Genomic DNA, 25,316 nt, shown 5'->3' with positions numbered 1-25,316 from the left:
TGAGCGGGTTGCAGATTTTACAAAATAAGGCGGCTAGGCTTGTGTTAAATGCAGAGTATAACTGCAGGATCGACGAACTGCACAGTAGATTAAACTGGCCAAGAGTTAACGAAAGACTTTACACAAACACACTCTCCACGTTCCACAAACTCCTGACCACTGGCAAACCTGTTACTATCTACAATAAACTACGCAGAATCAACAACACACATCAACACAACACACGACTTTCACAGGCGGGGGGCTTTAGACTACCAAAACCCAGAACTTCCTCTGCTACTAGGACATTTCTGTACAGGTGCACAAAATCCTACAACACTTTCCCACAACACATCAAATCATCCGCACCATCAGCTTTCAAAAAACACGTCAAGGACAGGTTAAAAACACAAACATACACAAACAGACCCCTGCAGCATTGGTGGTAGCATAGTAACTTTTAAAATGTAAATATATAACTTGTATGTATTAATGTAAATGTAAATATATAACTTGTATGATTGACCCTGACCTCTCAAACAAGCTTTTACCTCGAGCTCATTACTTGGTGTATATAGAATAGGATAGGTTAAATAAGTAATTAGTTACAGGTTGTTGTATTTTACGTATAGCAGTAAGAAGTGTACGTCTGTGTTATAAGTCTGTAACGTGTTTTAAGACTCCAGGAAGAATAGTGGGTATAAGTGTATACTCACTAATGGAGATCATTCAAATAAACAAATAAACACAAGAATGTACAATACAGTTACTTTTAGTCATCAATATTATAGTAGCATTTATTGCCATAGTGTTGTCTATTGTCTGTAAGTTGTTTTTGGCAATGATGATATTATGAGGTAGTACCTGTAAAAATAAGTGTTCAATAGCTGCTTTGTAGTTTGCCGAACGGGAGACGAAATCTAATCAAGGCTGGTTATTTTGATGAATAATTTATTATAATGACATTGCATTCTTAGCCTTGAGTAGTTTTTGATGCCTTTGGGGCCATAATGATTATATTTACTCTCATTTTGATAATCATGGCTGTTTTTTTCTTGCACTATGATTTTACTTTGTACAATATCATTCATACTTATCTTCTCAAATTTATCTTATCAGTTTTACATTTGAGGTAACCACTTCTGCTGAAATTCTTATGATAAAACTAGTACTAAAACCTGCATAAACTACAGCTACTAAAATGGAATATAGTTTAAAAAAAACAGTGTCTAAAAATATTTTCCAATACAATAAGTATACTGAGCATGCCAATTTATTAAATTTCCTTCTATTTTTCTTTTTCTTCTCCCTTTGAAAGTTTCATTTCCAACATTCTGTAGATTTCCCAGTTTATCTATTTTATTAAGTTTCCCATATAATGCTGTGTAACACCCTTGTTTATCTTAAGGATTTGGTAAAACTGGAGGTGGGATTACCTATAGTGAATTGTTTGTCCCAGGTGTGCAATGGTAAGTACTGTAAAAAGGGTAGCTAATGAGTGACTAAGTCAGTTGTACTTGGTCCAAAACAAATTTGCTTTAGGGACAAGGTTGGAAGCCCCTAGGATAGGTCACCTAGTGGAATGTTCTCTCGGGTGTATCTGAGGGGGCGTTGGTTGAAACATACCTTAAGAGTCACCTTAAGGAAGCCTCTGTCCTTTCATTAGTCCCCTGGGAGCAATTCAAGCACTTAGCGCAAGTGATATGTAATAGAGGGTTGTAAATTGGTAGGTAAAGTCTTGTGTGGGGGCGCAGGGTTTTCTTGAAAGGTGGAAGTAGACACTGAACACCCATTTATTATTGTCATACTTCATTAATATGTGTTTCAGAAAAATGTTTTAGCTGTGGTAGTTATGTAAGTGTGTAATATAGAATTTCTCTTTTCAAATGCTGTAACTAAGTGTTATTTTGTTTTCTCTCAACAATGTTTCCCATGTTCCTAGAAGGAGAAAAGGGCTTTTGAAATATGTGACATAATTACAATGAATTACTGGTTATCTCAGTCAGATGACGTAGGGAAAGAAGAAGTTTTTTGTTCGCGAAAGCCTCAACCCAATGCTGGTCTAAGCACACACAGGAACTAAGGATTTTCCCTTTGTTACAAATATAAGGATCAGGATTTTCACACCAATAAGTAGGTTATAACAGGTGTCAGGTGCAGCATATAAATGTACACAAATCCTCTATTTCTCATATGTAGGGCATATTTATCTAGGCTGTAAGACTGCAATAATCTGTTTGTCACACATACCTGTGGCTGTGGTATTTAAATACATTTGTATATTGTGGTATTGAAGTCAAGATTTCAAATCCCTTGGAAATATGTAGAGTTTTTTTAGTGGATCGCTTCGCAGATTTTTACCCCTTTGAAAAGATACCATTACGTCTTGATTCCTGCCTTTTAGCAAATTTTAAATGCTTCAAATATAAAGAAATCTACAGTAGCCAAGCACTGTCCTGTTTTGTTTTTCTCACATCTTCAGAGTTAAAAGTAATGGTAGGAAAAACCTGGGATCTGTCCTAGCTTTGACTGTTTTCAGTTTCAAGAGATGCATGGGCCAGAGCCAAATGAGAGAGTGGTGGGTATTGAGCAGTGCCCTTTCAATCAGGTAGGATGGTGTTGGGTCATAGCATGCAACAGTTACTGGAGCAGAGAAACCAATTTGGGGCGCTGGGAAATGCGGAAAGTCCCCCGCGGCCTGAATACAGTAACATATCCCTGGCTTAGGTGCTATTTCTTACAAGTATGCATCCTGCAGAGTGGTAATTGAAATCTGTAGCTCAATGATGATCAGTGTTGCAGCCAGAGTTTTTATGTTGCAGCCAGACTGTTTTGGTGTCTTCGGATGTTCTTTCTTTTGCAGTAGATTCCTTGAACTATGTCTGGTGTCTGTTACATTTTTGTTAGAATTAATGTGATTAGAATATTGCTTGGAAATGTCCAAAAAAATTGGCATAACTTGTGTAACATGGTATGAAAATGATTTAATAGTGTGTATATCCATCGTTTAAAATTGATATTCTCCTCTGGATATCTGGATATCACCCGTATTTATTTTCCTGTACAGAAGTAGCATTTAATCTTAGTTTCTACTTTTCAGAGTCATGTTGATTTTATGTTTTTGCTTGTGAAAGAGGGTATCATACTTGTGTCTTGTGATTTGGCCAGGCATCCCGGATTTTCAGATCAAAAGCTTGGGTCTCTCTCTGCACAACAGACTGGGTAGGAAGGAAAAGCTTGTGACCGTCTTTGTTCAGATGCCAAGTGTGAAGTCATGGCCTGGAGCTCAACTTGGCTCTCAGCTAGAAGCGCTTCCAGTCAACATTGGGAAATTATAAATAACTTTAGGTTTGCGGTACTTTTATATTTGTGGTCTACAGTCACTTCTGTACCGCGAATTTATAAGTAATGTGAACAAATAATTTAATGACTTTCTTTTTGTTGCAACTGCCGCTACTGGGAACATCCTCTTTTTCTCAGACAGCGACATTTTGCTACCGCAAATGTTAAGTGATTTACAGTATTGTTTTTTGTTTTTTTTTGGTGGCTGAGCTGTGGGATTGTATACCTGTTTGTCTGGACAGTGCAGGTTGACAGCATGTGGGTTGGGTGAAGATTGACAAGCAGAATAACAGTTGGTCAGAAGGTCAGACACAGGAAATGGGGGCAAGTCACAAAACCTCCAAATACGTCCAAGAAGTCTGAAATCTCTAATTTCTTGTTTCTTTGAAGCAATGATATGAATCTTATTCTTCATATTTGATAGTTCTTAAAAAGGTGAGCCATGATGATAATTGAAATCTATACATTATTGGAGTTCTTTCATTAGAAATGTTGTTAGAAAATGATCATATTGTGGCAAATGCCAAAAGGATTTTGAGCATGACATATACGTAACCAGGTTTTCTGCTCGAAGTGTCATAAATCGAATGTCAAGATTATCATATTAAGTGCATACTGGGAACCACAATTAAGAACCAGACAATTTGCAACCTGTGCCTTCTTGTGAAATATACTCCAATTTCCACCGCTGGCTCCTTGCCATGTCTCTGGTACATGTATCAGTGTAGCTAGTAAATATACATGTACCCTTAGGTGCTGTGTATATATGGGGATAAAATCGTGAGATTGGTATTGAAGCACACAGCGCTTACAGATGTTTCCTCAGGTAGGCTTAAAATGACAGAGTTATAGATCTTAGTCTATTCTTGGCACAGTTGGGCGGTTTGGAAGGCTTTATCAAGTTTATGGAATAGACAGTGAGGCTTTTATGGAATATTGGAATAGACATTGAGGTTCCTTTATGGAATAGACAGTGAGGTTTCTTAGGGCTTTACTCTGTCAAGGATCTAAGTATGTGCAAGCTCTCTCTTCGAATACTAGTAATAGTTCAGAATTTCCCAATGGCCTATGCTGTGGTGTGGTACAATAATTCAGTTCATCTTCACAGTAGCAAAATTGCATGGTCTGACTCTGAGGAAGATGCACATGTTCAAGGACTAGGGGCAAAAGACAAATGATTTGGTAACTGTAATGATAAGTATATGACACAGAAGTGACCATGAAAATGGTGAAAAAATCAGGAATTACGGTAGCCAGGAATTTCTCCACGGCCTATGCTGTGGTAATAGCCTATTTTGTGGATGGCCCGTGTTTGGAGAAGTGCTTTCAAGTTATTTACTTTCTCTTTATTTGTGGCAGTGTGCTTTGTTGTCAGTTGATATGGCTCTAGAACCATCTGTATTCAGTGTGGTGGTACTTCCGCCTGTTGACAAACATGCCCCTGCGACTATTCCACCTTTTATATTCCGCTGCTGCAATCAGCGGTCCCTCAGAGGAAGCCCTCGGTTTGCACTTCCCCAGTCTGGGAGGAAGTGTCCAATCTGTCTGTTTGTGTGGGTTCTACAGTACAGCCCTTATGGTAGACAGGTGTTCGTGTCGGCCACAGTACATGGTGATCGCTTGATCTGTATGCCTTTTCACGGATCCCATTGTATGCTGGGAGATGTGGGGGCATTGTGGGTAGTGTCAGAGGCAAACGAAATTACATGCACACACATACAAACCTGCAGACACACATAGATGCATGCTTACACAGACATACATAAACACACACACACGCACATATGCATGTACACACACACACACACACACACACACATACATACACACATGCACACACACACATGCACACACACATGCACGCCACACACACACACACATAGACTCACACACACACACACACACACACACAGCACACACATGTACACATATGTACATGTATCTTTCATACATTGTGAAGTTTCAAGTCCACTCTAGTTCTGTACCAACCAATATGCCTTTGGGAATACACCCTGACAGAAATTGATAGTCCTGTCTACCAGATTTGATTGCGAGCGTCAGATTTAGTCAGTGAAACCACTTTTACCTGTCAGTGTTCTGTGTCGGCATCACAGGTGGGGTGTATGAAATATGCAATCAATACCTGCCCCCTATGTATAATTGATCAGGGCGGCATCAAAAGACCTTTAGCCGTTGATAGCTGATTTAGCGGACTGTGGTCAAGGGATTTTTCACTTAGGGGATGGTCCATTGAGTATGGTGTGGTGTATACAATCATATAGTATTTTAGTGTTAACGTGTTCATCTCAAACCACATCAACAAGAAGTTCGCCGAGGTGGCACAGGGAAGACCACCACTGGACCCAGAACAGTTGCCTGCATACAGACCCGTTCAGTCAGGCCCACCCGAAGTGAGCGTATGGGATACCTACAACCGGCTGCGTAGACTGAAAGCTGGCAAGGCGTCTGGTCCAGACCAGTTGAGTGCAAGGATTTTGAAAGAATTCGCATGTGAAATAAGCTACCCGGTCACAGACATCATGAACGCATCCTTCAAGGAAGGTTTCGTCCCACAAGAATGGAAGGATGCCACAGTTGTACCCTTGCCCAAGTCACATCCCCCTTCAGTCGACAAGCTCAGACCAGTCTCTCTTACTTCTCAGCTTGCCAAGGTTGCTGAATCCTTCGTCTCTACATGGATCTTACAAGATGTACGTACCTCACTGGACACACAGCAGTTTGGCTGCTTGAAAGGCCGCTCTACAACAATGTATCTGGTCAGTCTGTTAGACTTTCTCTGTAGGGAATCTGAAAAGGCCAAGAACATTTGCACAATGGTCATGACTGACTTCTCCAAGGCGTACGACAGGATAGACCACACGTTGGCCATTCAGAAGCTGTTACGACTTGGTGTAAGGGGGAGTCTAATCCAGTGGGTGTCCGACTTTCTAACCCAGCGGCGGCAACGAGTTCGCTATGGAGGACAGCTATCTGACTGGGAGGTACTGACCTGCTCAGTGCCGCAAGGAACACTTCTTGGTCCGTTAATTTTCCTCGTAGTGTTTGATGATGCCATGAGGGACGCACTGCTTCATCACTGGAAGTATGTGGATGACTTGTCTATGACAGAATCCCGCCACCACCTCGAGCCGCCGCTTATGCAGGATGAACTGGACAGTTTCACTAGATGGTGTCGGAACAACCACATGGTATTGAACCCAGACAAGTGCAAGGTCATCACTTTCTGTTTCATGAAATGCCCGCCCCCACCACCAACGCTCACCATCAATGGATCCCCCCTTGAAGTTGTTCCACTCACCTGTCTTCTGGGGGTGTGGCTGCAGAGGGACTTGAAATGGGAGACACAGGTTAACAAAATGATCGGAAAGGCTAACGGTCGACTCTTCTTCCTACGGAAACTCAAACACTTCAATCTTCCCACCGGTGACCTCGTCACTATATACACGTCCTTTGTACGGCCAGTATTGGAATACTGCGCGCCAGTTTGGCACCCGGGGCTCACTTGTGCACAGTCGGACAAACTCGAAGCTGTACAACGGAGAGCAGTTCGGACAATACTGGGAAGGCGTTTCACTAGCTACGAGCAAGGCAGGACAGACTTAAACCTTCCGTTGCTCTCAGACCGCCGGCAGAAGCTGTGTCTCAAGTTCGGGACTCATTTAGAATCCCACACACCGTCAATGCTGCCACCAAAGGGTTCGGACTACCATGACAGAACAACCAGAAACAGAGACAAGTATCGACCAATTAAATGTAGGACTGAACGACTCAGGAACTCCCCAATAGCTTACATTGTTCGCCTTTTAAATACTTAATCAAATAGTTAATGTTTTTAAGGATTAAGCTTTTAATATACCGTCTGATAAACCTATTATTGTATAAATGCTAAATTTTATCCATCAACGTTATTTCTTTTTATACTTATATATAGGATAATTGACCCATTGTTTTATTGTCAATTGAGCCCTATGTGTAATCGGAATCCGCAATTCAGCCTGCGGGCTGCGATGGATTTTATGTCAATAAACCATTCATCATCATCATCATCATTATTAGTAAGTAAAGACATGCAATAAAAAAGAAATTAGATTATATTTTTTGGTACTATCTTGCATCACTTAGCAAGTAAGCAAAATGGTTGGCTTCACCTTGCGTCTATAGCCTGAACCATTGATATTGAAGTGTGTTGGGTTCTTTTACTTGCAGATTGAGGTTTGGCACTTGATGGGGCTTACGATTAAAGCTTTACACACATCCCTCATGCAAGAATACACAAATCCCCTGGATTTATGTCACCATCTGAAATGACAGCAATCTTTCACAGCTGACCCTGGGATCAAACTCGCGATCTATAAACATGTTTATTAATGAAAATCTGTTGTTTATTTTGTACAGGTGACCCACAGAGTGACAGGACAAGTCATGGTGCTGAAGATGAACACCAACAGCAGTAACAGGCCCAACATGCTACGGGAGGTACAACTCATGAACAGACTGTCTCACCCCAACATACTCAGGTACGCAGAACCATGTCACACAGGCTTTCATCTAGTCCACAGCAGGGGTCTAGCCAGCACCCGTTTTTCCGTCAATTGTACTTTGTGGCGTGTGACAAAAAAAGTTTTAAAGCAATCCGTCAACCTTGATGGACAAGATTGCCAAAATGGTATAAAAATATAAACACATCCAAAAGACCACCAATAACCACTCTCAACCACATGATTTCACTCTCAAAATGTGTGAAATTGCATTTTTAAAGGCTTGAAAATACAAAACTTAATTCAGACCCCCAAGATTGCAAGCACTCTACCCCCAGGTCCAATCATGAACCTGGGCTGATAGAAAATAATATTTGGAGCTGGCTATAGCCCTGGTCCACAGTCATCCTGAAGCTTAAAAGACATACCAAAGACACCAGAAGATTGCTTTCATCTTGATGCAAGACACTTCTATATCATTGTAATAGCTTGCAGTTACATACCACAGCAAGATATGAATTTTATGGAATGGACAAGTGAATGTCTATGCAATAAAAAATAATGGGCATACAGTATTAACAGAAGCCCTTTCTAGACTCGGCAATGACAATTTCTGTGGCAGTAGCTGTCAAATTCCTCACCAAAAAATGGCTGACTTAGTCGTAAAAGAGACAGGGTACTTTGCCAGCCTGGACTTTTCCATGCAAGATGATCCCACGTCTATTTGGAAAGGATCCCAGGTTAGTTGGGAGCGTGGGGAGGTTGATTGTATTGGCTCGTTGCTGTGATGGTTTGGGGGAAGACCGAGGCCTCCATCATTTACTTGTGTCTACAAATCTCATGGTCAAGTCTGTTGGAGCTGTCAACACTCCAAAGTCAAGGCCAAAAAGCTGTAGCTTCAGCATTTATTTATAGCTTCAACTGTTTTGTTTTCCACAGACTGGCTTTGGCAACCGGAGTTAGTCTACTGCTCAGACAAGCTTCCGCCTGTTTTAGTCTGTTGGATGTCGCAACAACATTCACTCTACTTCTTACCTTGTTCCCACATGTACCCCTTTCCCACAGATTCATGGGAGTGTGTGTCCACGAAGGCCAGTTGCATGCACTGACTGAGGTAAGTCTAACAATTATAATTTACACGATTTCAGTGTATGCTTGACTGATTTTGTCTCATTAGAACTGAAAAGATCTTTTTCTGATAATATCTTGAAAATATCCATGACCTAAAAGTTAGTTAGGTTGACCTGTGTGGTATTTTAGTTAACTACATAACACTGCACAGTGCACACCTGTTAATAGAAGAAAGACAACAAGCAGAAAGAGGTCCATTTAATGGTTTATATGGTAATTTACTGGATGTAATTTCCTGGCCCGGATTGGCCTCAACGGCCACCTCTGGACCCATCAACCGAGACAGTGATGAACCAAGGCCATTGGTCATCCTCGACCATGAGGGGCAAACAAGAAACTGGATAAGCTTCGAGGTTGCTAAGTCTGAAAGCACCAAGGGCGGGATGGCAGCCAGCCAAGCTTTCTACACTCTTTACTGTGTGGGCGAAAAGAAAATCCCACTAATTATTCCTACTTAGACAACTAATGGACTCTTAGATGTGTTCAGCGCACAAAATTTAAAGGAATCGTTACTGCATTGGTCTTTTAAAAGGCATTGAGTTTGGCTTTGAAAGAAGCACAAGCCCGGCTCACTTAAGTCTGAGAGAGAATTGGTTCTATGCAACATTGACTGTGAAGTAGGCACTATTTTTGCAGCCATCGCTAAGTGCTGCTATCATTTTGTCAATGGTACAAGGCAACTTGTGATGGTTCTGTGATTGTTACGCTTTTTGCAAGACAGTTGCTCTTTCACAGAGTCCAGTCAACCAGATATCCCCAGACAGCACCTAGTAGGTAGACATCAGCTTTCTTAGACAGAAGTTTAGGTTGTTGATTTATAGATTGAGTTATTGTACCAAAGTGAAACCTCCATGACACAAAACTTATGACTGTAATAAATCAAGTGTGTGTGCGTGTGTGTGTGGGTGGGGGGGGGTTCTNAGGGAAAAAAAACAAGACCAGAAAAAAAATTCTCAGCTAGGAAAAAAGCTGACAGTACAGAAATGCTAAGAAAGTAGAGGAAGAAGAAAATGTACGAACATAATAAGATGTGTTAAAAAATTGCAACAACAACCCTCATCCCCCCACCTGGATTATTCTTGTTCGGTCCCTAACTGTCCAATCCTTCTTCTCACTCCCACCCTGATTATTATCGATCGGTCCCTAAGATCCCGGCTAAACTTGACTCGGCGCCAGGGCGACTGTGACTCCTCTGTCTCTGTCTCCCCGTAATGTTTGATCCAAACCAAAGCCGACGTTTTGGAAACACCAAGTGTACGCATGGCCAACTTCTTACAGTGGAAGGACACTAGGGATGCCAAATATAGCAATGAGCCTTACTAGACTGAAGTAATATCGATGACAGTTTGGTCCCAGGCTTCTGGACGCAAATTATCTTTTCCCTATTGCAAAGTCATGTAGACCAGCACCAAGACTTGGTTAGAAACACCAAGTCTATGCATGGCCAACTTCTTACAGTGGAAAGACAGTAGGGATGCCAAATACAGCAACGAGCCCCACTAGACTGAAGTAATATCGATGACAGTTTGGTCCCAGGCTTCTCGACACAAATTATCTTTTCGCTATTGCAAAGTCATGTAGACCAGCACCAAGTTTGAAACACCAAGGCTATGCATGGCCAACTTCTTACAGTGGAAGGACAGTAGGGATGCCAAATACAGCAATACTAGACTGTAGTAACATCGATGACAGTTTGGACCCAGGCCTCTGGACGCAAATTATCTTTTCCCTATTGCAAAGTCATGTAGACCAGCACCAAGTTTGAAACACCAAGGCTATGCATGGCCAACTTCCTACAGTGGAAGGACAGTAGGGATGCCAAATACAGCAGTGAGCCCTACTAAACTGAAGTAATATCGATGACAATTTGGACCCAGGCTTCCAGACACAAATTATCTTTTCCCTATTGCAAAGTCATGTAGACCAGCACCAAGTTTGAAACACCAAGGCTTCGCATGGCCAACTTCTTACAGTGGAAGGTCAGTAGGGATGCCAAATACAGCAATGAGCCTCACTGGACTGTAGTAATATCGATGACAGTTTGGTCCCAGGCTTCTGGACGCAAATTATCTTTTCCCTATTGCAAAGTCATGTAGACCAGCACCAAGTTTGAAACACCAAAGCTATGCACGGCCAACTTCTTACAGTGGAAGGACAGTAGGGATGCCAAATATAGCAATGAGCCCCTCTAGATTGTAGTAATATCGATGACTGTTTGGACCCAGGCCGCTGACCACTTAAAATGAATCATCTTTTCTCTGTTGCAAAGTCATGTAGACAACGAAGCTACCTGTACATAGTCTTATTTCATGCATCTTGAAGTCAAGACCAATCTGCAAAGTGTTGTCTCTTGGGTTTACTTTGTGTAATTTGTATAATCGTCATAGTTGTCAACCATACAAGTGATTCATCCACTAGTTTGTTTTCAGTTTCTTTGCTTCCTGCGATGTCATAGGTTAAAAGCGTTTGCTGAGGGTAGCAAGATGCAAAGAAGGTACTCTCGTACCAAAAGTTAACTTTCAAGTACATACCATTATCAGCAAACTTTGCTCTCATGCGTCATACTTATACTATATATAGGGTCACAGACATGGAGACAGGTAAAGGTGGAACCATTTGTTATCCCTGTGTTTGTTTTATGCTCAGGGAAAGACAAAGTCCGGGCTCTTTTGTTTGACTTTGGATTTAAGATTTTAAAAACTATTTGGATGTCTTATGCAACAAAAATATGTCAGAGTGTTCATTGTTAATTGTTGCACTTCTAGACTACACGTATAGACTATATATAGAGACTGCAGGTCAAATTGGAGCCGTGCAGGTATTTGTGATGTCTACCTACACCTATTCTGCACTGGTTTATGAATATATACAGTCATGTAATGTAGATGTATGTGAATTTTCACTAACAGTATTGACTGTCACCACCTATGAAGTATAAAAGAAAGAATGGCAATGATTTCTAGACAATTTTTCAGTTTGAATCCATGATCCATCCAGGTAAAATTTGTCTGGTGCAGGTAATTTTCAATGTTGGAATTGGGGGATATGAAGTGTATATCCTTGTAAGAGTAAAGTGTAAAGCGTTCTGTCATTCTGAAGACATTACTGCCACATAGAATCATGTACATGTATGCTATGAAGATAACACATCAAAGGAAAATCCCTGTCACAGACTGACAAACCTATTTAAATGCAAATTCTCTTGGAAATCCTCAGAACATCCTCCATTTTCCAGCACCACAGCGTAAGGATCAACACACTTAGCTTGCTCTGTGGGCATCTTCCAGACTTCATGGCGATGGGATACTTTAACTGGACCTTCTCTGGAGTGTAAAATCATTTGGAGGAGTGAGAAGCCTGACTGAGAGCTTGTTATCCATCAAAGACACCGCGCGCTGGTTAAGTGCCAACACTATCCAGCCCCTGTTAAGTCATTCTACACACAGCTTTCCACACACACAAGGGATAGTCCAAAGTAAATAGGGGCAGAAAAGAGCAATTGTAACTGTCCAGTAGAAGAGTCAACAGAATGAAAAAATGAAAAGAAAAAAATGCTTAATGATACCCAGCCCAACATCACGAAAAAATGAGTTACTGTACAAAATGTTAATTATGAAATATTTGCATTCTTTTCCGAATTTTTGGTGATGAGACTTTGCCATATCACAGTGTGAACAATTAGTCACAATGTTGAAAAAATTCATTGTCTTTAAGTTACCTCAAATTGGTGTATGTTGGCAGAGACTTAATGTTAAAACATCTGTTACCAGTAGGTTGTTTCAAAATTAAGTCTCTGCTATATAGATCAATTTACGGTAACTCAAAAACGAGAAATGTTTCCAACATCGTAAACCTTCCCCCATCCTTCAATACAGTCTACTAACAGCAAATGGTCTGAGTGGTAGTTTTCCACACGCCATTAGAGGTTGTAGCTACTGGACTGTTCCACCTGATGGGTTATTGTAAAGCCAGACAAATCACCGAGGTCGAGAGGGCAGTGCAGCCACTGGCACAGACTAAGAGGTGGGAACATAAGAACCGATAACAGATCCTTGCCCTGACCCTTTTCCTTACCCTGCTGTTTTATGTTATGGTTGACACTCAAAAATAACCTGAATATGGCTTTGGAAAGAGAATGAGGGAGAGAGAGATGGAGAAAAAGAGAGAGGGCATTTTCAGACTCAGAGTACCTGTAGTGATCTTGAAAGATGTACATTAAGGGTAGGTCAAATCTTAAAGTCTACATGTAAGAGGGAAACATGGCTTGGGATGGTAAATTGCTTGTCGAAATGTAGTCATTTCTGCCGAAGTGGACAGTTTGGAAATTGACATTTGTACTCTAATAGCGTTCTCCAAATGGATATACATGTATATTGGGTCAAACAGACACTCCAACCTAAAGACACTCCTACATGTGGTCAGTGATATAAGTTTTATGGAAGTATGATTGTTTTAGGTTGCTGAGCTGTGGGTTTGTGTATCTGTTTGTCCAGACAGAGTAGGTTGACAGCACATGGGTGGGGGTAAGATTGACAGGCATAATGGTAGGTCTGGAGATCAAAGTGTCAAAATCTGGCCGGCAAGGGGGAATTCAGGAAGCAGAGGATTGTCATTGTGTACTCCCTATACAGTCTAAAATCTCTCATTTTTTTGTCCCGAAATGTAGATTATACCAAGTATACATTCTGTTCATATGCCGAAACAGTCCCCAAAGAGTACACATAGGAAGATTCATATATCATAACTATATGATTGATGACTTCCTCCTATTCCCATGTGGTTCCTAGATACTCATAAATCCGACTGGATATAAAAATTGCTCTGAGACAGAGTCTGAGCGGTACACTCTGAAAATACCAAGATGTGAGTTATGAAACACCAACATATGCATATGCAATGTATCAGAAAGAAATTCGCGCAAGCAGACACTCAATAAATCAAAGAATGAATATAGCACCCAAGAATTCTCTTAGGAAGAGTAAAGATATGTATGTACACACTAAGACTTAGATGTTTTGGGACACTTTCTACATGAATGGAGATGAGAACCATCCATCTAGTGTCATGACATGTAGGTATGATGAAAAATAGCTTGTTCCAAATACCAACCCCACAATATCAATCATGTCCTAATGTCGAGGCTCGGACAGAGAATTTATCACATGTAGTATAAATATCAGTGTGAGGAGGGGGGGTCGATAATGACCCCACATAGTGATTGAGAATCCAGCAGCAATTGGAAGCAATTTGCCAAGCGAACTACTTACAAATGGGGAGCAAATTGAACGGAAAAAATATTATTTTTGTGATTACATTCCAGTTAGGCTCGCAGGAGATAAAAAAATCAATACTGCATGTAAAATGCGAGCTTAAATCGTAGGACAGTCGTATTTAGTGGAGCCGTGGGGTTTGAGTCATTTTCCTGATGATATTTCTCAGTGTAACTAACTGTCAGGAGATGCATAAGATATGCATAACTGCACCTGGTGGGAATTATTTACTTGCCAACTGAGTTTGACCTAAGCATATATCTAAAAAAAATGTATTATTGAATCAGTGGGAATAGATAAATATAATTTCACAGAGCATAATTATGTTACTGTAACAGTAAGTCGACTCTTATACAAGGGTAAAGCATGACATTTCCACAACATGAGAAAATATGCAATGTAATTGATGTTTATTTTTGGTATAACAGATCTTTATGTTGTCAGAATCTAGGCCAGACGCAATCTCTCGACGCGCATAAGAAATCCCCTTTCTATTGATTTCCATTCGCTAAGGCACATGTAGGAGGGAAAATGCGTCTGATCGTTGTAACGCCTTCTTCACTTGGTTAAGTTTCCAATATTGCCAAGGTGTCACCGTATCAATTATTAAGTGAAAGTGGACAAATAAAATTAAAGGGATGGTAGGAAAAAATAACAACATTGCTTTGCTGGAGTGTTAGTGAAAAGTCTCAGTTGGATTTATTTATGAATGTTTATTTTTTATGATATTTTTTTAGGATTATCCTCTTGGGATGAATCAATTTCTATTAACTATGGTCATATATGTTTAAATGCAATTGTACTTTGGACACAATATGCACGGGCCTACAATGGAAAATCAAGTCATGTACATGTACCTCAAATTGGGTACTGTGTATCGGTCCAATTTTTATAGAATATTAGTAACGGCGGAATGCAGTCCTCACATGTACTGTAGATTCTGAAATATTTGTGGTGCCGAACCAGCCTTTCTTGATTTTTTAAGGTCCCCTTGCCTGTTTCAGTACTGACCTCCTGATGCCCTTTTATTCCCAGCAAGACCAGTCTTTTATTTGATTCAATTAGACATATTAAGATATATTACAGGATTCAGTTCTGTATAGGAAATCTATGCATTTTTATGTGTCAGATTCAGTTAGGGAAGTTAGACATTCTACTTTAGGCCACACCAAGTAAATTTTATGGATGACGTCCTTTGGAGACCCTAAATCTAATGCGAGAGGGCGAAAGAAAAACAAGAAGGGCCATAAAAAGGGCCATAAAAAACAAGATGCCTAGATTAGAAATATACTAAGAGACGACAAATGTTAGGACACAAATTGAATGAGGTGACACAGTGTAACAAGCAAGAAGTCTTTTATTCATCATCAAAACAGCAATAAATCAGGTGGAACAGCAGTTGTCGTCCTGTCCTGTTTTCGCGTTACGGGTTCCACGTCAATCTGACGATTTGCAGCACTGTCGTGACTCTTTGGTCATAGTTACAGGAAGCGGAATTTCTTGTTTTTTTTCTAGGAACAGGCCAAAATCAATGCGCGCGCGGACGTCATCCATAAAATTTACTTGGTGTGGCCTTACATCTGTACACTGACTTAGTAGAGCATTTTCATGAATGTTATGTCTGTAAATTTAGTACAATTATTTTTCCAGACTGAGTTTTATCATTTATACAAATCATAGCCAAGTAGTTAACGTTGCTTATCAATTCATTTCGTACTATGTCCTGTAAAAAAGTATACAGTCACATATTTGATAGCTTCCTCTTATGACCAAAGCTACATTTGTAATATCTTAAAGCACACGTAACAGCAAAATACTGTTAGGAAATATTTTCTGGAAAAAAAAAATGGCTGCACATATGCAAGAGATGTTATACCAGACTCATAAAGTACTTGTATGCCTGCTATTTCACTGATACATGACTTTCATGTTCAAGAACAGTGCATTGCCAATGGCAAGATGAAGCTAGTAGGAGTACAAACATGTATGTTATCTACGCTGTACGCAGACATATAAGTACATGTAGTATAGCAATAAATATCTAGTTGGAACCTGAGTAAACCAGTAAGTGGATTGGATTTCCTAAAGCTATTCCATTTTTAGACTTATAGCAGAAGCTGTACATGTACATCTTGGAGTGTGTAATTTACGTTTTGCAGGAAAGACATTCCTTTAAGTGCTTTATCGATCTTCTGAATCAGACATACAAATGTCTTTCGTACATTAATTCTTCAGAATACATGTAGTTACATGTACTTGTAGGTGACTGTAGAAGTGTATTGCAGACATTTTTTTATCCTAGTCCAGACAAATTTTCAACGTTTTTATCTCTCAATTAGATTTTGCTTCATCACCATTGGTCGACCCCCACCCCCCTCAAAAAGGCTAGTGTCGGCTATAAGTGTCGGCAGTTTTCGGTAGGGTCGGTCGGGTAACCGGAAACTTGACTGTAACACTATACTTGTGTTTACATGTGTGACAGAACTGCGATACTTTTAGAAGTTGCTCGTAATTCGTGCACAAACTCCTTTTGACCTCTTCTTGGCATCCGGTGTATCCATAGACATACAACATCGCGTGCACGGTTACACGGTTTACATCTGTGGTGGTCGCGTAGCGACGGCAGATATATGTATCGACCAATGGGCTAGGTCGTTTGTCTTAATGAATCGTGTACTCGTTACCATTGTTCTCTTTGTCACCTACACAAAGGGATGGTCCATTGGAATGTGCTGAAAGGACATAAAGTCATAAATTATTTGTCTGGTCCTTTGGGCACATGTCACCCACCATTATCAACATTGATGTCTAGGAATGTAATGTATGAATGCCTTGCTGTAGCAATTAATAGCAGTGCATTAAAGGCATGAAATATTCTGAAGGCCAATGAACTATTAGGGTACTAGAATATTATTAAAAATCTAGCTATGATATTATGTTTCATGTGTTAAAATGACATTTTTTGAGAAGAAAATGCCTAATACCATTTTGTGATTCTGATTTTCATATGGTCCATCAAGAAATTTATCACTTCGATTTTGAAGTAAATATATTGCACTGCATCTACATTGACTGAACAGAGGGCAACTTTAGAGTAGAGTGTAAGAAAAAGAAAAAACACAAACACAACCATAATTCATTTTACAGTGCCTAGTGTTTCACGCCATTACATAAACCCATCAGTACTACCACACTAAGTCACAAGCCTTTTTGATACCATTTGTAGATGTGCGGTAATTCACTTACAACTAATATAAAACCCATTTGTGCTCCTCCATTCATGACCTTTTGGCCGTTGATGTGTGGCAGATTTTATGCCCTTCGGCGGCCGTGAAAGTTCAAAGGGAGGCAGGACGTAAACACGCGACCTCTGCTCGTTGACCTTGAAAGCGGAGGTAGAAAAGAGTATAGGGAAGAGTGAAGGTCATGACCTTGAAGATGAAATCTCCATTCGCTATTTACATGTATCTAGGCTTGTAAAAGATAGAGGATGAAGGATTCAGTAGACCATCTCTTAGTTCAAAGTGCACATGTGCAGTTGGTGATGCATTGTGGTCTAGGTCAAAGGTAAAGATCGCTTCCTTAGTACTAGTAAACAGTTTCCACTTTTTTCTAGGCACTTTCCAAGTCATGGCAAGTCTAGAGAGCTTACAAGATTTTTAGAGTTTAGAAATTATTATGATGTTCTTTTATCTTTAGTTTGCAGACCCATTCTGGCTAGATGTGAAAGGCACTATACATGACTTTCCTCAATCCACCCAGGTGTAAAATGGGTACCTGACTTGGGGAGGTAAAAGGCAGTGGAAGGAGAGGGATGGGCTCCGCCTTCGAATATCATGTCCTAGACACAGGGATCAATAACTCGATCACTACCCCTACGGCCTCAAAAAGGCTATGAAACTACATTGTACCTTTACCTCATAATATACATGTATGTTAACCTTATCTTGTGTATATTCCCCTACAGTACATGAACAGCGGGAGTCTAGAAGAACTGCTGGACGGACCAGAGTACCTGTCCTGGGTCACCAGGGTCAAACTGGCACTGGACATCGCACGGGGCATGGCGTACCTGCACTCCAGAGGGGTGTTTCACAGGGACCTCACTTCTAAGGTATGTAGTAGTTATTGGGTGGGCCAGCTACTCACCCCTTGCAGCACCTAGAACCCATCAGTATCACCACACTAAGTCATGTTATCTCCTCACACTTCACTCCCTCCTGAATTGTGAGGAGCTAACGTGTAACACTGCTGCCCTACTTGCCGAGATTGACATTAAGGGCAGTAAGTAAGTACTAAATAACATGTAACAATCAATGAGGCTGAATCGCAAGAGTTTGGAGTGACTGCCATTTGGCGCTAGCTCAGGTGAGTGTGGTACGGCCATACTGTATTTACAAGTAAAATATGAAAGAGTAAAAAAACATACAATATTTGCCAGTATATCGAAAGTGTTACGACAAGTTAGCAACATGTCGGGTCATAGCATTAGAACATAAAAATCTCACAAAAGTAAAATCAAAGGACTATTTACTATAAAATTCTTGAAATGATAGTTACATTTACATTTGTATCTCAGATTGAAGTTTGAAGAAGTTGACTAAATAAGAATCCTAAGATCAGTGTTACTGAATGTTGTTTCCTTCCTTTTTCCTTCAGAACTGTTTGATTCGGACCCAAGATGACAGCTCCTACATGGCAGTGGTGGGAGACTTTGGTTTAGCCGAGAAAATCCCAGACCCAAAGTAAGCAAGAACATTCTCACAGTGGTGCTTAGTGTCAAACCAGTGTTCTCAGGAAGACAAAATGGCGCCATCTGTAATTCCTGTTTTGTTTAGAGTGACCTTACCCATATTACATCGTATTATTTTCTTAATGTGTTACACACACTTTCGGTCACACAAACTAATAACAATGTTGGATGAAAGCACTTTAAAAATGACATTAATAGTAGAGATCAAAGATGTTTCCTTGCATTGACATTATGACTTAAGATGCAGAAGCTGACTTTCAGTACTTCATGCAGAAGTCGCTGTCAAAAATTTAATCTTCTTTTCCAAATGACTTCCAAGTTTTCATACCGAACATAAATTTTGATACTGAATTGCAGGAAACAACGTGCAGGTTATCATGCTTTCATAAAGAAAATGACACTTGCTGGTACATGAGCTTAATTGAAATCAGCGAGGCATCATAATCCGTCTGTACCGTGTAGCTGTGTGCTAGACTTGATGGCTGGAGTCTGAGTTTGTATTAAAAATTTGAAAGTCAGGTCAGGAGGTGAGAAGATAAGTTGACAGGATTTTATCGAGCATGTAGGAAGTAGGATCAGCAGCAAACGTTACCCTATACATCATAGCCGTGAGCGTGATAGATCACTTCATTTGGATGGAATTGGGTTAAAGCTCAAGTTAAAGCCCATCCTTCTAAAATTTGTACATGCATTTGTATTGAATTGTATCTGTAGGTGATTGTGTGATGTGTTTTCCAAATTTTGGCAAGAAAATAGAAAAAGAAATATTGACTAGATCAGAAAATGCATCAAAAAGTACTGTAACATTGAGATGTGTTGCTTTGCTTTTCTTTTTCTTATCTCAATGTATTGTCAGGTGAAATTAGGGTATATGGATCCAAATAAAATACTTTGAAGTATGTTATTCAGATGTCCATTCAGATGTCCTTTGTTTGTTTAGTTCACCTTAATATTGTTTAATTGTTTTTAAACCTGTGTACGCAATTCAGCGGTTTAAACGCTGCCATGTACAAGGATTGTTGTCAATAAACTATTATTATTATAGCTAACTTTAAAAACAGTTGTCTTTCTGACAATTAAAGAGTACTGCATTGACACTATTCTTGGTCATGTAACATTCGTGATTCTGTATCACGTTGAATAATGGTGTTGTGATTGTATCTTTTCTGCAGTGACAGTGTCCACCTGTCCATCGTTGGCTCACCCTACTGGATGGCACCTGAATGTCTAAGAAGCCAGAGATATAATGAAAAGGTGAGGCCCTCACAGGAATATGTGCATAATTCCATTCTGCAGTTTACAGGAAAACACCAGATAACACAGTTTAAATGTAGGACGGAACGATATAGAAAGAGCACATTGCCGTTCTTAGTGGACCTGTTAAACGCCGAACAGCCCAAGACAGTCCTAGAGTAACACATGTATATTTATATCTATATTAATGTTTATGCGTGACTTTTCTTAGAGAATATGATGTATAGCGTTGAGTTAGAATTAATGTTGTTATCTTGCGCTGATTTTAACAGTTGTCCCTTACCTTGTGATTGTTTGCCAAATGCTACGTTACCTAAGTATCACTGAGTGGAGCTTTTTAACAATGTAATGTAAATCATACATCATTTCAGCCGATAATGGCTGCTACTGTATGTTTTGTACGATGTGTAATTTGTAAATAAACCATTCATTCACAGGTAGATGGAATTTGCAAATGCTCTGAAAATCTCATGAGAAATTCACAAGAAAATTGTTGCTCAAGCAGCTGGATTTTGGGATACACGTTTCCTTGTGTATCTCATTACCTGGATGTCTAACCTTCATAACGTAGCTCGGGAGAAATTGAATGTATATGCATGTGCCTAAGTTTTGACCTTAAACATGTAAATACCAAGTTGACACAGATAAACTTTCAATGTTTTCATAACAATATACACATCTCTGCAGGCTGATGTCTTCTCCTTTGGGATTGTGCTGTGTGAGATCATTGCCAGAGTGCCTGCTGATCCGGACTATCTCCCTCGGACAGAGGTATAGCTGCATTTAATAATTATCTCATGCTTGTACATGTATGTTTGGTTATGTCTTTTTCTCCTAGTTTGAAACACTTTTGACTCTTGTACACAGTGTTTATTAAACACTATTGTACTTAAGAAGTAAGTTTGCACCTTTGTATTCTATTTTGTTACTTCAGTATGTTTTGTTTATGTATGCCTGCAGCGCACATTGAAAATAACCCTTATGCCAGGCTGATGTGTTATCCCTGGGTAACCTTGTAACTTTGTGTTTGCAGAACTTTGGGCTGGACTACAATGCCTTCACAGACATGTGTGGAGACTGCCCCTCCGCCTTCCTGCAGCTGGCCTTCAACTGTTGCAATGTGAGTGGCTCTCTAGTCCACCCAAACATTTCTACATATTTTTATTCACTGAACATTCTTGTGCGATCTAATGTTGATGTCGTATGTAGGTGCATGTGTGTCTGGCGACAATGGTTTCTCTTATTTTTTTCCCAGCATTTCTAGACAATTCACTGTCAAATGTTGCAGGTAGTCTGTAGTGTCCTCCATCCAACACTGCTGTCCCCCTTATGTGGACCTTTGAAGAGCTGGTGCCAAAGCTAGAGACTGGAGAAGGAGACAGTGCTGTCTTGAATTAGAGGACATCAAACTGTCATTATGCTTATATATTTGGAGAGAGATTGACTAATGTTGATGTACATGTACTCTGTAGGTGGATGTGTCCCTACGTCCATCCTTTGAAGAGCTGGTGCCTCAGCTTGAGACAGTCCTGTCTCTGTTGGAGAAGGAGACAGTGCTGTCTTGCTTTAGAGGACATTAAAATCTTAATATTCCGATACATATGGAGACTAATGTTGCTGAACTCTGTACATGTAGGTGGACGTGTCCCTTCGTCCATCCTTTGAAGAGCTGGTGCCACAGCTGGAGACTGTCCTGTCTCGGCTGGAGAAGGAGGAGGAGGAGCATGCCCAGCAGCTGGGCAACGACACGGTCGCTATACAGGTGGTCGACGGGGAGGAGCACTGCGAGGAAGAGATTGTCCTCACGGAGAAAGGTAAGCGGGGAAGAAGCCGCCATTTTTTTGTTTTTCTTTCATTTATTATACCTCTCTATTGGAGGGCAGGGACGTGGTTTAATCTCCAAACAGACGTACATGTACTTGTAGGGAGGAAAAGAAGAAAAAACACTTTTAAAGAGGTGTAAAAAGACCCAGACATTATATCTGCTTGGAGACTTATGAGCACTGAGATTTAGTACAAGCTTGGGTCCATATTCGATTTTTTAAAAGCCCCTATTTTCTGTGTTTTGGCAGAAACGCCATCCAGGCTACTAGAACTAGAACCAGACTATAGAAAGGGATTGACAGGAATACAAGATTGGGTAAATGGCCTCTTCTGAAACAAAAATAAATGATTAAATTGTGGAGGTTTACCTGGAGAAATCCAGACCTGGTTTTCTTGTCTCAGGAGAGGCCCCTTTGAGCACTGCATGTTTTTAAAGTTTCTGTTGCTGATTTTGTGCTCCTTTTGCCCTAGATGTACAGTTACTGATCCAGCATGTGTCATCCCTGATTTACCCCAGAACTACAAGAAACGAATGATGTATCAAAATTTAAATAGAACCTGGGGCTTGTTGGTACTAAGAAAACATAATTTCATTATTGTCCAGTTTTCATCAATTTCAGAGGGGCAAGCAAGTTTTGTAAACTGGTTGCCTTTGCAAGCATGGCTTTTATTGATCAGCAACAAAACTGAAAATTTCTAAAACAAATTTACAATAAAAAAGTATAAAGAAAAGTACAGCAGGCTGATGGCTATACCATGGAATATTTTCACTACAGCCAGGTTGTTTTTTATTCCAGCTGGATACATGAATGGTAATGTTACCATGGGTCTGAAGAGGTCAAAGCCAGTCTTCAACTGCCCTCTGCCGACAAAGTCTCCACGTCCGCGACGCAAGGTCAACCTTTCCCGCAGCGTGTCAGACATTTCGGACTGGGAGAGGAAGAACAGTTCCATCGAGGACTTGTGCGTTTCCGACCCGTACTACACCCCCAAACGGACTTCCTCGCGAGTCAACCCCTTCAGCACGATAGAACACTTGAAAGGAGGGAGAACGAAGCTTCTCGACAACCCCAGCCCGTCCGTTCTGTCCCTGGCGTTCGATCTCCCGTCGCCATCGGACGCCCCGACGCCGCCGTGTACACCAGTGGAGACTGTGGAGACCGTTGCAGAGAACCTCCTGCCCCCGTACCTCTCCCCAAAGGGTTCGCGGTCCCTCCCCGCGTCCCCCATCATGGGACGGAGGGCCTTCATGAACGTTCTGAATGTGGACAGCGAGGACGTGCTCGGGACGTCCCTCGACAGGACATTTCTGAACAAGTCGAAACAACCCGCGTCATCGGCAACAAAACCTTCGCCGCTGAACAGTAGTACTACGACGCAGGACGGCGGCACGCCGTGCCGAGGGTTTGAATCATTCCAGTTCTCCCCGATCGTGCCTGCTCCGGGCCTGGACGTGCGCGACAGACAGCTCTCCAGCGACTCCAGTCTAAGTGAGGAGGAAGAGATGGAACAGAGCATGTCGCATTTAGAAATCCCGCGGGAGGACGACAGAAGTCTTAGCAACTCCGGCAAGGCCAAGCCCAAGCCGGATGTGGACAAGGAGTTCATAACCTACACGGAAAACATTCAGAGACTCGTCAAGAATTGTCAGCAGTTGTCTCCCGATCCTCTCACTCCGCCCAACTCGGCTGGCTCGTCGGACAGTGGCTTTGGCAAGCCCAACGGCTACAGCTTCGAGTCACAATAGAAGACATGGAAGACAAAAGACTTTGACAGTGCAAGTTCTCTCAGAGCTGCACTTCTAGAGACTCTTGCAAGGTGGCACTTCTGACTGGTGGAAGGCACCATTTGAAAAGCCAGACTGCACAGGGTATGATAATGTTGAAACGTGAAACTCAAAGGTCTAAGAGGTCTGGCTTGGAAGAGAACTAAATGGCTGTGCCATGTAACTTATACAGTGTGAAAGCAATCGAAAGAATAAGTTGAGGTAAATGTAAAAATACCCTGCGAAGCTAAGCGGTTACTGTGTGTACCATGAGAGAAAGATAATTTGAAGGAAAAGCCAGTGGTAAGAAGTTTTGAAGCAATAAAAGTAACATCAGAGAAGCAGCTAGATACTTAAAGCAGAAGGCCAGAACCCTCAAGTGAGCAAAACTTGTATAATAGGAAAAACACCTTCAAAAGGTGGTGTATGCTTGCTGTATATTTTGTTCCAATATGTGCATATTTGCCTTGCTTGTAATTTTTCTCAGCTTAAAGAGACAAAAATATCAAACACTTTGTTCTGTTGCAATATTGTTGAATAATATGACAGCCTTTTTTTGCTGCCAAAAGCTTATACATAACCGCTGTTTATACCAAAGACTGGCTTGTACGATATGATTCGAATTATACTTGAAGCTGTTGATAACTTATGTCAGTTTATCCATAAGAATAGTAATGAATTTCAGATGTTAATGTTACGAGATGATTATTTGGAGCGTTAAGTTCAAGGCGCTATCATTGAATGTTGCACTGTCTGGTTACACGATGCACTGTTAGTAATTATTTATTCATATTATAGTTCATGGAATGTTTTTTTCAAGGGGTAACTGTACATTATGATGTGATTCCGTGAGTCCGACTACCAGTATTAAAAATCAACCCTTATTTATATGTTGAATATTTTTCCATGTTGCACTATACTTGTACTTGGTCTACTTAATAATCTTGTTTGTAATTTCATGCTATAAAAGACACTGGATGTTACCATAGACTGCTTGTAGCAATTGAAGACAACTCAAAACAGCTCAGCATTTGGAAAAGCAGTCTAAATTTTTGCTTGAATATTTTTCATGAATTTTTTTTCTGAAGTACAGTTACCCTTTTTCTGATCTTTCATAAATGATTGAGATTTAGAAATCTGATTTGAGCCAATGCATGTACTTTTCATTTCTTTGTTGAACCATGATGAACGAAAAGAAGAATGATATGAAAATCTTATTTGATTTAAGATTTGTACGAGACTTCCCATGTTCAAGGGAAAGTGGATTTGAAGGAGAATTTTGTTTTGTTGCCATGTTACAAGTTTGTCCAGTCATACTGACCTGACTAGCAGCATTGGGAAGTAGTTAGAAAAATGCCTCCACCCTTGAGGTGGCGCCAAAAAAGCATTGGTTACTTACTGTTCAAATTGATTTGCCTGATATTTGATTTCAGTTGCACTTCTTACCAATCAAAATGGAATAATCTAATTTTGCCATATATCCAAATTACGTTCAATTT

At 40.5% G+C, this 25,316-nt stretch overlaps 1 protein-coding gene across 1 annotated transcript in view; it reads left to right on the top strand.

Moving 5' to 3' along the window:
- LOC109475269 (dual specificity testis-specific protein kinase 2-like) overlaps positions 1–25,316 on the top strand; it is a 37,819-nt gene extending 12,503 nt beyond the window's left edge. Inside the window, exons 2-10 of the mRNA XM_019775870.1 lie at positions 7,738–7,859; positions 8,886–8,934; positions 18,189–18,335; positions 18,881–18,966; positions 20,147–20,228; positions 20,916–20,999; positions 21,262–21,348; positions 21,865–22,042; positions 22,850–25,316. Of these exons, the coding sequence (XP_019631429.1) occupies positions 7,738–7,859; positions 8,886–8,934; positions 18,189–18,335; positions 18,881–18,966; positions 20,147–20,228; positions 20,916–20,999; positions 21,262–21,348; positions 21,865–22,042; positions 22,850–23,799 (1,785 nt within the window). The 3' untranslated portion in view covers positions 23,800–25,316. The remainder of the gene's footprint in view (positions 1–7,737; positions 7,860–8,885; positions 8,935–18,188; positions 18,336–18,880; positions 18,967–20,146; positions 20,229–20,915; positions 21,000–21,261; positions 21,349–21,864; positions 22,043–22,849) is intronic.

Source organism: Branchiostoma belcheri, unplaced genomic scaffold (genome assembly GCF_001625305.1).
Source record: "Branchiostoma belcheri isolate BF01 breed outbred unplaced genomic scaffold, Haploidv18h27 scaffold33, whole genome shotgun sequence".
Lineage (NCBI taxonomy): Eukaryota > Metazoa > Chordata > Leptocardii > Amphioxiformes > Branchiostomatidae > Branchiostoma > Branchiostoma belcheri.
Note: the sequence above shows the minus strand (reverse complement) of the source record. Positions and strands in the feature narration are given on the sequence as shown.